Source organism: Phascolarctos cinereus, unplaced genomic scaffold (assembly GCF_003287225.1).
Source record: "Phascolarctos cinereus isolate Bilbo 61053 unplaced genomic scaffold, phaCin_HiC Scaffold_8;HRSCAF=390, whole genome shotgun sequence".
In the NCBI taxonomy this organism is placed as follows: Eukaryota; Metazoa; Chordata; class Mammalia; order Diprotodontia; family Phascolarctidae; genus Phascolarctos; species Phascolarctos cinereus.
In genome coordinates, this window is record NW_027556291.1 from 29,820,398 (window position 1) to 29,834,596 (window position 14,199).

A 14,199-nucleotide genomic window follows, 5' to 3' on the forward strand; every position below is an offset into this window, starting at 1 on the left:
AGAAAGTTTTGTAAAACTAAGCAACTTTAACTAAAATATCTCAAACCATTAGGGGAAACCAAATGGAAACTGGAGGAACAAAATTTAAATGAACCATTTACTGAAGTGAGAGAATGACAACAGAAAGAAATGATTCCAAGACATTCTGATTATTGTAATTCCTTTTCAATATTTTGCATGTTTCAAGTTAAGATGCATTCTTGATTAGGCTCCACACTCTTACATCCTACAAGTTTTCAATGAATACTTTTTCAAAGCATGCTCATGATTGTGTCAATCAGAATAAACAATTTTACAGAGCAGCACTTTTCTTTGAAAAAACTCAAAGCACTCCAATATGTCTCATTAATAACCTTATGAAACTGGCACAAGATTTCCCCTTGCTACAGCAAGGGAAATGATCCAATGACTCGCCCTGATGTTATATGGCTTGTCAGTGGCAGAGCTGGGACCAGAACCCAGATTTCCTGACTCCCAGCAGAGTGCTCTTTTCTCTCCCTTGGTTCAGCAGCCAAACAGTTCATTTATAATCTTAAACACTTTGCTGAAGAAACTAAACAAAAAGCTACATTTGCTAAAACAACTACAGAGATTTAAGGTGACCTAATTATTTCCCAAAGAATTTGACTACATTTTATTATGTTGTTTAACAGATCAGATAGATTTTGGGCTAGCAGAATCCTAGAGATCATCTTGCCCAATTTCCTCACTTTGATAGAGGAGGAAACTGAGGCCCGGAAATGAAAACTTCCCCTTTTTGATCACAAAATATGTTGATATGAAATTATGTTTAAAAAGACATGCAATGCAAATGTATGTCACATTTTGTAATAATCTATTTACAAGAATTCACAATAATATTAAGAAAAAAGAAAATGAAAGCAAAGCAATGAATGTTATTTTGAAAATCTGAAACATCTCCTAAAACTTTATTTAGAATCTGACAAGATTAAGAAATGAGATCAGGCCAGTGAATCCACTCAGAGCACATCCAAACTGCTCTTTTGTAGGCCATTCTAAGTGGAAGGTAAATAAAGCTCAGTTCCAAGTTCAAGCCACAGAGTGAACAGACTGAATGTTTGCCTGCAACGGGAAGCAGGAGGGGCCAGAGGGTGATTCAGAAGAAGAAAAACACCCATAATCCATTCAATTCATGACTTGACTTGGAATTGAGCTTTTTTAGGTTTCCAGACGCTATTTCTGTGGGTCCAAAAGCAAGTATAACCTGAGCAAGTCTAACCCTGGCTTCAAATAAACTCTAACAGTCTCCAAAGGTTTGCTGGGGCCTCAGTTCTCCCTCTCACTTGCTATATACCCTGTTCTTCAATTTTTAAGTATTTCTAAGGCCATTTATACAGAAGCCAACACAAGCATATCTCACTTTAGGCAGAAGGTCTGTACTGAAAAAGATGCACATAAATTGAACTTTTGTAAAATGAATCATTTTAACAGGTTATAATTTCAGAAAATTTTGAATGTAAGAGCTTGATATAAAATCATGCATGATACAGCAAGCCTCTTAAAATAATATACTTATTTTTAAAAGCCCAATAACTTTCTAATAAAAGCTTAATAGATGATTCAAATACAATCCTAAAAATATAGCCATGTACATTAGTAGACAATATGGTCAGTGAAACATGGGAATGGAGAAACCCCATTTTGAGGTATACTCTGGTCTTTTGTGCAAAAATGCTTCACAAGATAGTTACAGAAAGACAAGTTCTTCCAAGGCAGCGTTTTCATCATTTCATCAGGCAGTAACGCTATAAGTCTTCGGCATATTTCTATTATACTCAGAATAAAGGTGTACTATCTTCTTTTAAGAGTTAGTATACTAGAAGGTTCCATAGAGAAACCAGGATTAGATGAAATATGTTAAAGGAAAGCATGTGCCAGGCTAATATGTACTTCTGATCCAAGAATAAAGAATTGTCCTTTCTCTCTTTTCCCTTTCATGGCCAATCTCCTTGACAAAGCTTTCTTTACTCATTGCCTCCACTTCCTCTCTTCTCACTCCTCAACCCCTGGAAATCTGCCTCCTGACCTCATCGCCTACCAAGTTCCCGGAATAGCAGTGCACAAATGAAACTGCTCTCTCCAAGGTCACCAATGATCTCTTCATGAACAAATCTAATGACTTCTTCTTGGCTCTCATCCCCCTTGGCCTCTCTGCAACATTTGACACTGCTGACTACTCCTTCCTCCTACCTGGGCACTCTTTCCTCTCTGGCTTTTTTGGGGGAAGGAGAGCACTGGAGCATTCTTCCCTGGTTCTATCCTCCCATCTGTCTTCTTATTTTCCTTTGCTGGCTCATCATGCTTGCCCGATCCCTTACGTGTGCGTGTACTTCAGGGCTCTGTCCTTATCTTTCTTCTTTCTAGATCCATTCTCTTGGTGATTTCATCAGGTCCCATGGGTCCAATCCAGATGGTTCACCGATCTACATATCCAGCCTTTGTCTCTCCCGAGCTACAATCCTGCCTCACCAACTGCTTGCTGGAAATCTCTAAATCAATGTGGGCATCTCTAACTCAGCATGTCCAACCCCAAACTCATCCCCTTCCTAAATTCCGTATTTGTGTTGATGGCACCACCATCATTCTCATCACTGAGGTTTATAATCCTGGCATCATCCTCAATTCTCCGAGCTCACTCACTCCTCATATATAATCAGTTGCCACGTTTTATTGATTCGACCTCTAAAACATCTCACACATCTGTTCCTTGCTCTCCACTCATACAGCCACCAGGTTAGTTAAGACCCTCCTCCCCTCTCCTTTCTCCCAGGCCCCAGTCACTCCTCTCGCTAATCTAGCCTCTATACAACTGCCCAAAACAACTTTGGTAAGGCACAGGCCGGCCTGTGTCACTCTCCTGTTCCAAGCACCTCTTCAGCACTTTCCCCGCTGACTCTAGAATACAGTGCAAATTCCTCTGTTTGACATTTCCAGGCTTTGACAATCTTGTTCCAACCTATCTTTTTAGGCTTACTGCAAACTACTCTCCCTTATACGTTCTCTGGCTTAGTTGTTGGTTTTTGAACGTTAAGTTCTATCTCCTATCTCTATGCCTTTGTACTGGCTGTCCCCTGTTCCTGTCATTCTCTCCTTCCCTACTCTTAAGGCTCACCTCAAGCACCATCTTCTATATGAGGGCTACCTTGAGCCAGATGCAACTAGGCAGTAGCCTCAGGAAATGATTTTGTGTTAATTTTGTGCTTACTTCTCCATGCATAAGATGTTTTCCCCAACAGAATGTTAGCTCCTTGAAGGCAGAGACTACTTCCTTTTTTTGTCTTTGTATCCCCAGCACCCACCATGGTGTCCAGAACATACCAGGCCCTTCGTAAATGCTTGCTTGATTTGTTTATTTATTTACTTATTCATTCATTTATTTACTCAAATAAATGCTTGCTGGATGAAACAAGATAGAAATAAAATTTTGGAGCACAGACACTCTAGAACTCGAGGGAAAAAAACATTAGCTTACCAAACCGTGTGACCGTGGAAAGGCGTATTTTGTGAGGACTTCAAATATGTCTCTTCTGCTGTGACCTTCCTGTTTCAAAGCAAATCTCAGATTTCTCATATCCTAAAGGGAAGATTAAAAAAAAATGACCACAGCATCCTGAGATACAGTCATACTAAGTAAAAACATTCAGATTAATTTAAAACTCTTTAATTGAATGAATCTCAAAAGGACAATTATTCTATGTAAGTAAAAGAATGCTTGATTATATAGTACTGTGAATAAACATTTATTAAGCACCTTCTATGTGCCAGGTGGGTAGCTAGGCAGCCCAGTGAATAACACGCTGGGTCTGGAGTCAGGAAGATCTGAGTTCAAATCCGGCATCAGACACTTACTGGCTGTGACCCAGGGCAAGTCACTTCAACCTGTTTGCCTCAGTTTCCTCATCTGTAATATAAGCTGAAGAAGGAACTCCAGTGTCTCTGCCAAGAAATCTCCAAATGGGGTCACTAAGAGTCAACAACAAAAGTGTGCCAGGCGCTGTACTAAGTACTGGGAAAGGAAGGCAAAACCAAACCAAAGCAAATCAAAACAAAGCAGGCTCAGGTCTCAAGGATCTCTGAGTCTCCTGGGGAGATAACATGCAAACAACGGCGTACAAACAGTATACAGATAGGGTAAACTGAGATAGTCTCAGAGGGAAGGCACTAAGATTAAGGAAGCCTGGGAAAGGCTTTTTGTAGGACTGTAGCTTAGACTTGAAGATTTCCAGGAAAGCCAGGAGGTAGAAATGATGAAGAAGTGAGTTCTAGGCATGGGGGATAGCCAATGAAAATGCTGAGTCCAGAGATGGAACGTCATATGCAAGGAACATCAAGGGGGCTCATGTCACTGGATTGCTGACTATATTTGGAAGAGGGTAGCTGAGGTGGGGAGGTATAAGGTGTAAGAAGACTGGAAAGGTAGGGAGAGGCTTTGAATGCCAAATAGAGGATTTGATATTTGATCCTGGGGGCAACAGGGAGCCACTGGAGTTGACTGAATGGAGGGTGGGGGTGAGGATGTGTGTCACATGGTCAGACTTGTACTTTAAGAAGATCAATTTGGATGAACTAGAGTGGGGAGAAACTTGAGCCAGGGAGATCAACCAGCAGCATATTGAAATAGTCCAGGCATGAGGAGATGAGCACCTGCACTAGGGTGGTGGCAGTGTCAGAGGAGAGGAGGCATCTATACAAGAGATGTTAAGAAGGTAGAAACACAGCAGGACTTAGAAACTGATTGGATATGGAGGGTGAGAGAAAGGAGTAGAGGATGACAACCTAGATTGTGAGACCGGATGACTGGGAGGATGGTGGCACCCTAGACAATAACAGGGAGGTTAGAAAGGGGAAGAGTTTTGGGGGAAAGATAATGAACTCATTGTTGGACAAATTGAGTTTAAGATGTCTACAAGACATTTAGTTTGAGATGTCCAGTTGTAGATGGAAGATTGAAGGTCAGGAGAAAGATCTGAGAATCATCTGTATAGAGATGATAGTTGAATTCATAGGCACTGATGAGATCACCAAGTGAAAGAATATAGAGGGAGAAGAGAAAAGGGTCCATGAGACAGCCTTGGGGGCCACCCATAGTTAGTGGATATGACATGGATGAAGAGCAAGCAAAGAAGAATGAGAAGGAGCAGCTGGACAGGTAAAAGGAGAACCAGGGGAGATCAGTGTCACAAAAACCTAGAGAAAAGAGCATGAAGGAAGAGGGTCATCAACAGTGTCAACAACTCCAGAGAGGTCAAGAAAGATGAGGACTGAGAAAAAGCCACTAGATTCGGTACTTAAAAGGTCACTTTAAGAGAGCAGTTTGAGTTGAATGATGAATTCAGAAGCCTTCTCAATGGATTTTATCCACAAAAATAGCACCTTTAAAGAAAAGGCAAAAGTTTTAAGTTTTAAAAATCCCCTGCTTTTTGAATCTTATGGAATCATTGAATTTAAATGGGTATGGATTAAGGCAACTCGGTGAAGCAGAAGGGCTGGACTAGAAATCAGAAGACCTGGGACCAACTGGGCTCTGATGCTAACCAGCTGTGTGCCCCTAGGCATGGCCCTTAACCTCCTTAAACTTCAGGTGCCTCAGGAGGGGGCTGGACTAGGTGCAGTTCTTCAAATCTCTGGTTTCCTTCAAAACTCAGCTCAAATACCACCTTCTGCAGGGAAGTATTTCCTTGTTCCCCAGAGGTTATGCTTGCCCTTCTAAGATCATATTGTATCTATCTGTTCATTTCTTGTATGTACATATATCTATCCAAGTCCATCCTGTCTCCATTAGAATGTGAGCTTTTGTCTCTGAATCTCCGGCACTTGGTGTGGTGGGTGGCACAAGATGCCGACTAACTGATCTTGGGCCTCTCATATTATGTCCTTACTCAGCAGGGGCACTAACTCCCTGTTATCCATTTGTATTCCCTCCTTTCCAAGGGAAAGATGATTCTCTTGGGCAGCTCTGGCTTCCCTCAGGAGCCTGCTAGTACCATCCCATCCAGGCCAAGAAGCAGCTGTAACTCTCTTTTCTTATTTTCCTCTATATAGCTTTAAAAAACACCAAACCCTCTGCTGTCTTTACGTTTTGTCATCAGCCTCAATTTGTTCTGTGAGTTAGTGCTCCTGACACTTTTTTTTTATTAGACTGTGCTACGCTTTTGGAGCCGCCCTCTATTGCCTGCCTTTACTTTCACCTTCAGCAGCTTTTCAAAATCTCAGATGGTTGGGGTTCCTTTTGCATAACACATCAGTCTCTTTAGACAATTCCTTCTCTCCCCACCCCATTCAGAACTATTTCTTCTACTGTCTTCAGAATTTCATTCTTGACTTTCCCATCCCCTGGCCTGACTTCCTCTGGACAATTTTAATTCATGGGATCCTACCTATTTTTTTTCTCCCTCTAGTCTCTCTCTCTACCCTCCACCCTCTTCTAAAGTTAAAATATATGTCAGAATTAAGCCCTGATTTCCTCTCTCTTTGTGCCTTCACCTTCTTCTTACCTCCTTTCTCTTAGGGAAAGAAAGGCAGGGTGGTGTAGTAAAAAGGCAGAATCCTATAGTGGCCAAAGTGCTTAAATTTGGATCATAAAAACCTGGGTTTGAATGTGCTAGCTCTAGTCCTTCCTAGTTGAGGAGAGAGACCCTCATGAGATACATGGCTAATTGACAGCCCACCCATGTTGCTATTACATTAGGTTTCTGTCCTGTTTGCTTAAACTCTTGTCTATGTCTTCTGTCTAGATGGTCTATAATACACTCTGATGCTAATATTGCTTCTTTTTCTGACTCCCTTGATCTTCACCTAAATACTTTCTTCCATACCCCCCACCCCCACCCCACTGTGATTCCTGAATCTCCTCCATGAGTGTGTATTCTTAAAATACAATGCTATCCTGCTATTTCCTCTTTGCCCAGTGGAAGGAACAACAGATTTGGAATTAGAGAACCTGAGGTCAAACTTGCTTTCCTGAGTTAGGAGTTCCAACTCGTTCTTTTAATAATACTTTGTACAGTTTTAAAAATAGAAATCTGAGGCTATGGGTTTTATTCTTAAATCCTTTTTTGGGTTATCTATTGCTAATCGTCCTACACTGTAGCTACTCTTGATGGCATTTCCCTTGGAGGATCTAGCTAGCTAGTTAGCTATTGGATGTTTGTCTTCTGTCCTTGCTTTTCAGTTTGTATGATGGTATGATATGATATGATATGGTTTTTGGATGCCAGGCAAATACATTCTTTTGTCCCCGGTCCTTGTTAGGTCCTTTTCTGTGTTATTCCTGCATGTTGGGCCACAGTCTGTATTCAAAACCTGTTCTCAGATAATATGTTCACAGCCCAAATCGGCTGCTCTGAATAATTTTTCTTCAATCAGGAGCAGCAGTAACTGATTAAAAGACAGCCTATGCCCTTAAGGTTCTTGTTTTCTTGAGCATTAGCTGTGCTTTCTCAACCCCAGAAGTAGTAGTCATCATCACGTCTGACAAGTCTTGGGTGGTCCTCTGTCATGGTCAGGAGAACAGCGGAGCTCTCTACTACTAACTACCAATGCTTGTCTGTTTTTTCCTCTGACCCTTACTAGACAATTTTTCACCTAATGTCACCTATCACAGGATCCTGGATTTAGAGCCAGAAGAGACCTTAAGAGGTCATCCAATCCAACTCCCTCATTTTATAGATAAAGAAAATGAGGCCAGAGAGGCTGACTTGCCCAAGGTCATACAACTGATAAGTGGCAGAACCAGGATTCAAACACGCATCCTCTGACTCTTTTTACTACACCACACTGCCTCTCACACCAACATTCCCTGACGGACAACAAGCAGCTGATTCACCTTTAGTGTATGACCTTGGGCAAGTCAGCTTCTCTGGCCTCATTTTCTGAAGCCTTTCCTCTCCTTTGTAAAGGAACATTTAATTCTCCCTGAACATCTAAATAGTGGAGAGCCATTCTTTGAGCCTCTTTGCCTTTGCTTCCAGGAGGGAGGCCATGCTGTACTTTTCCCATGGATGAGAATGACTATTACTCAAATTTAACTTGAATAGAGATAACAACTTAAAATTACATGATTAGTAACATCATTGAATGTTCCTATAAAGCACTTGTGCAGAACTTTGTTCTTCCCAAGGCATTCTAACATCAAATAACTTAAGAAGCTTCTTGGAACCTTATAATCCCTCATTTTAAAAATAAACATTTTAAAATTCTGAACATAAAACCAAAAAAAAGTGAGCATTTCTATATACCAAGTAGAACATAAAAGAAAATTGTACCTGAAACTGTAAATCTCTATTCCATATAGTTTATTGGGTTTTTTAAAAAGTATATAATTCAGCATGTTACTTTCAAAGCTATCCTGCTTATCTATTCTTCTGTATATTAAAAAATGTCTTAATGACTCTTTTCTCCAGGGTGGTAGGGGAGGTAGAGAGAGAGGGAAAAATCACTGTTGTTAGCCCCTCTGCCCCTTAAAGCCCTACCTCCTAGTCATAAAACAACCCTTATAATAAACAAGCACATTCTAGACCAATAACCCTAATAAATATTGATGCAAAAAATTTAAATAAAATATTAGCAAGGATACTATAGCAACATATCACAAAGATTATATATCCAATGGCTGGTTCGACATTAGGAAAACTATAAACATAACTGAGCATATTAAAAACAACCAAAACACATGATTTTGTCAACAGATGCAGAAAAGGCTTTTGTCAAGAGACACCACCTGTTCTTGTTCCAAACACTAGAAAGCATGGGAATAAATGGATCTTTCCTTAAATAATGAGTATCCATCTAAAAGCAAGAGTCAGCATAATCTGCAATAAAAATAAACTAGAGGCCTTTCCACTAAGACTGGGGTGACGATTTCTATTCCACTACTGTTTAATTGAGTGCTAGAAATGCTGGCTATAGCATAAGACAAGAAAAAGAATGAGGGTACAAGCATTGACAAAGAGGAAACAAAATTATCACTTTTTTGCAGATGGTCTAATGGTTTCCTTAGAGAACCCTCGAATCAATTAAAAAATGAAACTAAACAATTAACTTTAGCAAAGTTGCAGGATATAAGATAAATCTACACAAAGCATCAACATTTCTGTGTACTGCCAACAAAATCTAGTGGAAGAGGATAGAGAGAGAAATTACAATTAAAACAACGGCAGAATGAATAAAACACTTGGGAGTCTACCTGCCAAGACATATGTTGGAACTATATGAACACGATTACAAAATACTCTTTATACAAATAAAGACAGATCTAAATAATTACAAAATGATTATCTGCTCATGGGTAGGCCACGGAAATAAACTAAAAATGACAATAATACCTCAATTAATTTACTTATTTAGTGCCATACTAATCAAACTATTAAAGGGTTACTTTATAAAGCTAAAAAAATAACAAAATTGGTCTGGAGTTTAAAAAAGGTAAAGAATATTATGAAAAGTAATGAAAAAGAAGTGGAAAGGAGGGGAGCCTACCAGCACCACACCTCAAACTATACACTACAAAGCAGTCATCATAAAAACAATTCTATACTGGGTAATAGATAGACTGCTCAGTGGACATATTTTGATACACATAATAGAATGAGAAGAGTAGTCTACTGTATAAAATCAAAACATCTCAGCTACTGTGGTAAGAACTCACTATCTGACAAAACCTGTTGGGAAAATTAGAAAGCAGTCTCGCAGAAAGTAGGTACAGATCAACATCTCACACTGCATATATCAAGAAAAGCTTTAAATATGTATATATCATAAGCAAATTAGAGGAGCAAAGAAGAATAATGCCTTTTAGATTTATGGATCAGGGAAGAGCTCAAGAGGAAAAACAGACAATTTTGATTAGTAAAATTAAAAAACTTTTGCACAAACCAAAGCAAATGCAGCTGAAATTAGAAAAGACAGTAAACAAGGATTTTTTCCCCCAGCAAGTTTCTATGAATAAAACCCCATAAAGGTGTTTTTAGAATATATATGGAATCGTGGCAAAAGTGGAAACTTGTTTTGACTGACTATTCATGGGTGTAATATGCTTTTTTTTTCAGTAGAGGGTTAGGAGTTAGAGGGAGAGAAGTCAGATCTCGACTGCTTACAACTATTATGTATAAAAGGAAAACTTGGGAACTCTGATCAGTGTAATGACCAATCACGATTCCTGGGGACTCATGATGAAACATGCTACTTATACTTAACTCCTGATAAAGAGGCAATGGACTCAGAGCACAGATTAAGACTTTTTTTTTAAGATATGGCCAATGAGAAATTTTGTTTTGCTTAACTACACATGTTTGCAATAAGGGTTTTGTTTTTCTTGTTTTCTCAGTGGGAGGGAAGAAGATGGGGAAGGGAAGTGGGAGGGAGAGACAATTGGTCTTCGTTTGAAGATAAAATAAAATTTAATTATGAAAAAGAATATGTAGGGAATGGATTAAGATATACAGGGAATGGTTTCAAATTTATAAGAATAAAAGCCATTTCCCAATTGATAATTGGTCAAAGGATTGGAATAGGCAGTTTTCAGAGGAAGATATCCAAGCTATCAATAGCCATATGGAAAAATGCTCTAAATCACTAATATTTAGAAAAATGAAAATTAAAACAACTCTCAGGTTCCACCTCACACCCATTAGATTGGCAAAGTTGACAAAAAAGGAACATGACAAATGCTGGACATTGTGGGAAAACAGGTATATTAATGCACAGTTGGTGGAACTGCAAACTGATCCATTCATTCTGAAAAGCTATTTAGAATTATGCCCCCCAAATTATTAATCTGTGCACATTCTTTGATCCAGAAATATGACTACTAGGTCTATATCCCCAAAGAGGTCAGAAGAAGAGAAAAAGGACCCACAAGTATAAAAGTATCAGTAATAGCTATTTTTGGTGGCAAATAACTGGAATCTGACCATCAAATAAAGAATGGCTGAACAAGTTATGGTACAAGAAGGTGATGAAGGGGATGGTTTCAGAGAAACCTGGGGAGACCTGTACTAACTAATGTAGGATGAAGTGAGCATACCAGGAGAACAATTTATACAATACCATTCAATATAATAATATTACAATAGTATTGTAAAGACAAACAACTATGAAAGACTTAAGAACTCGGATTGACACAATGGCCAACTGATATTCTAAAAGACTCATGATGAAACATGTTACCCATCTCCTGATAGAGAGGTGATGAACTCAGTATGCAGATTGAGACTTTATTTATGGATCTAGCCAATGCAGAAATTCCTTTTGCATGACTACATAATTGTAAAAGGGATTTTGCTTTTTTAATGGGAGAAGGAAAAAGAGGGAGAGAAAAAGTAGGCAGGATGGAGAGAATGTAGATCTGAAAATAAAACTGAATTAAAAACAGGCATACTCAAGTAAAATCAGATCATATAATGGCCATATAAAAAATGTATGTTTCTTTCTGTATCTTAGGTCCATTAGCCTTCTATCAGGAGAACCTTCATCAGAGATCACCTGGAGTCATGGTTGGTCCTCACTTTGCAGAGAGTAAAGTCCTTCAAAACTGCTTATCTTTACAATGTTTTTATTGAAGAAACTGTTCTTCTAGTTCCATATTAATTCACAAAAGTTTTCCTAGGATTCTCTGAAATCACCTCTTCCATCATTTTTCATGTTGCATATTATTTCATTACATTCCTAGACCACAATTTGTTCAGCCATTCCTTAAGTGAGGGGAACCTCCTTAGTTTCCCGTTTTATGCTACAAAAAGTGCTACTATATGGATACGTACACACACATGCAATATACATATACACAATACATACATACATACACATGTGTATATGTGTGTGTGTGTGTGTGTGTGTGTGTGTGTGTGTGTGTAAAGGTCCTTTTTCTTTTCATTTGATCCCTCTGAGACAGAAGCCTAGTAGTGGGGTCAGTTAGTAGACACAGTTAACAGACTTTTGGGGCAGAGTTTCAAATTGTTGTGGCTGGATCAAATCACAGCTTCACCAACAGGGCAATAACGTGTCTGTTCTCCTGTAGTCTCTCCAACATTTGTCATTTCCTTTTTTTTTTTGTCTTCTTTGTCAATCTGATGGGTGTGATCTAGCTAACACTTTAGAACAATGTCAAATAATAGTAGAAATAAAGGGTATTTGCACCTATTTGTAATGGTTCCACCACTGCCAGGATTACTAACTCTAATTACTAGAGCTAAGATATTAAAGTGATACTTGCTGTTTCTCTTAGAATGTTAGCATTTCATCATAGTAAAGCCCCCTCCCTTTCAATTGCTCAAATAAACATCTGCCATTCTAGGTTTCTCTTGACTTTGTTTGCATTTCAAAGTTCTTATTCAGCTCTGGTCTTCTCATTAGGAATGAAAGTCTTTTATTTCATTAAACATTCATTTTTTTCCCTTGTAGGGGTACACTCAGCTTTGCAGGGCAAGTTATTCTTGGTTGTAAGCCTTTCTCTTTTGCCTTTTGGAATATGGTATTCCAGGATCTTCTCTAGTTTGAGAAGAGGCTGCTTGGTCTTGTGTGATAATGAATGTGGTTCTCAGGCACTTGAGTTACATCTTTCTGGATGCCTGTAGTATGTGGGAGCTCTGGATATCTTGGCTATTCTTGGGACTTTTCTTTTCGGGATTTCTTTAAGGAGGTGATTGGTGGGTTCTTACTATCTTCACTTTGCCCTCTGGTTTTAATAGGTTGGGGGCAGTTTTCATTTATGATATCTTAAAATATAGTGTCCAGGTTTTTAAAAACCATGGTTCTCAGGGAATCTGGTGATTCTTAAGTTATGTCCTAGGTTGTTTTCCAGGTTAGCTATTTTCAATAGTGAGAACTTTATATTTTCACAGTGTCACTGAGTTATGTTTGATCTATTCTAAGTTCTAGGGCATTCAATTTTTGGGTAAGGTTACCACTTCCTATTCTAAGCTATTTGTTCTTCTTTCAGTTATTTCCTCTAGAGCTTTTAGTTTATTTTTTATCTCTAGCATAATTTTTTTTTTTTGGTGAGGCAATTGGGGTTAAGTGACTTGCCCATGGTCGCACAGCTAGTGAGTGTTATGTGTCTGAGGCCGGATTTGAACTCAGGTCCTCCTGACTCCAGGGCTGGTGTTCTATCCATTGTGCCACCTAGCTGCCCCTCTAGCATAATTTTTTCCAGATATTCATGTAGTCCTTGTGAAAAATCTGTTTTTTTCCTTTGCATCTCTGTTTGCAGTTATTGTGGAGTTATTCAACTTTCTAGACTGAATTTTTAGGTATTCCTGGTTCCACAATAACTCTTTATAGTGATTGATGCCTTCTGTTTACTAATATCTCCAGCCTTAGTTTCTAAATTGAGGCTTTGTGCTAGGGTCAGGTTCCACTCCCCACTGTGCTTTTGGGTGGAGTGGTTGGCCCTGCTTGGTCCCAACATGGATAACCTGGGTTCCTACACTGACCTCTATCTCCTGGTACTGATAGATTTTAGGCTTCCCTGGATTTCTAAAGTTCAAAGCACTGGGTTTGGAGGGCCCTTTATGGAGTCTTAGGGTAGAATGCTAGGGGCTTCAGAATCCCTGAGCCTTGTATGTTCCAGTCTAGGCACTGCCATGCCCAGACTGGCCCTGCTGCTTCTAAAGTCTATTCTTTGGGTTTCTGATCAGCCTTGAGTTTTCTCATGAGAGCCCTTTGATCTTTCTTCCTCTGGATACAAAGTCTTGCAAGCCACAGGTATTTCTGGTATCTTTAGTCACAATATGAGGCTTCTGTCTTGTCTGACTGTGCAGGCCGGACTGGATTTTCTTGCAGGCTTTGTTTTCTAACTCCCACTGAGTTCTGGCTAACTTTTTGTGCAATTCTGGAGTGGATGAAGTCATTTACTATAATTTCTCATTGGATTTCTTGATCTTGATCAGTCAATTCTTAGGTTTTGTGTTGGACATTCTGTTCAGGCAACCAACTTAGCTTGAAGTCCTCGTAGCCCTTTATTTTTAAGCAAAGAATCAACAAATGTTCTACGACATACAGGATCCCACAACATACATACAGCAAGAAGACAATTACTATGGTCCAAAATTTTTATCAATGATTCAAAATTGATCAAGTTATACAGATGAATTTCTACACAGAACCCTTTCAGTTCTATTATTCTATATAATTTTGAATGAGCATGACTGCCTAAATACAAATTCTGTCAAATACTGCTGA

At 39.1% G+C, this 14,199-nt stretch overlaps 1 protein-coding gene across 3 annotated transcripts in view; it reads right to left on the reverse strand.

Moving 5' to 3' along the window:
• The window catches only part of MTM1 (myotubularin 1), a 106,108-nt gene that overhangs the window by 31,031 nt on the left and 60,878 nt on the right, over positions 1-14,199 (reverse strand). For all 3 annotated transcript variants that reach the window (XM_020975054.2, XM_078148012.1, XM_020975055.2), the window contains one exon: positions 3,494-3,595. In XM_020975054.2, the coding sequence (XP_020830713.1) occupies positions 3,494-3,595 (102 nt within the window). The remainder of the gene's footprint in view (positions 1-3,493; positions 3,596-14,199) is intronic.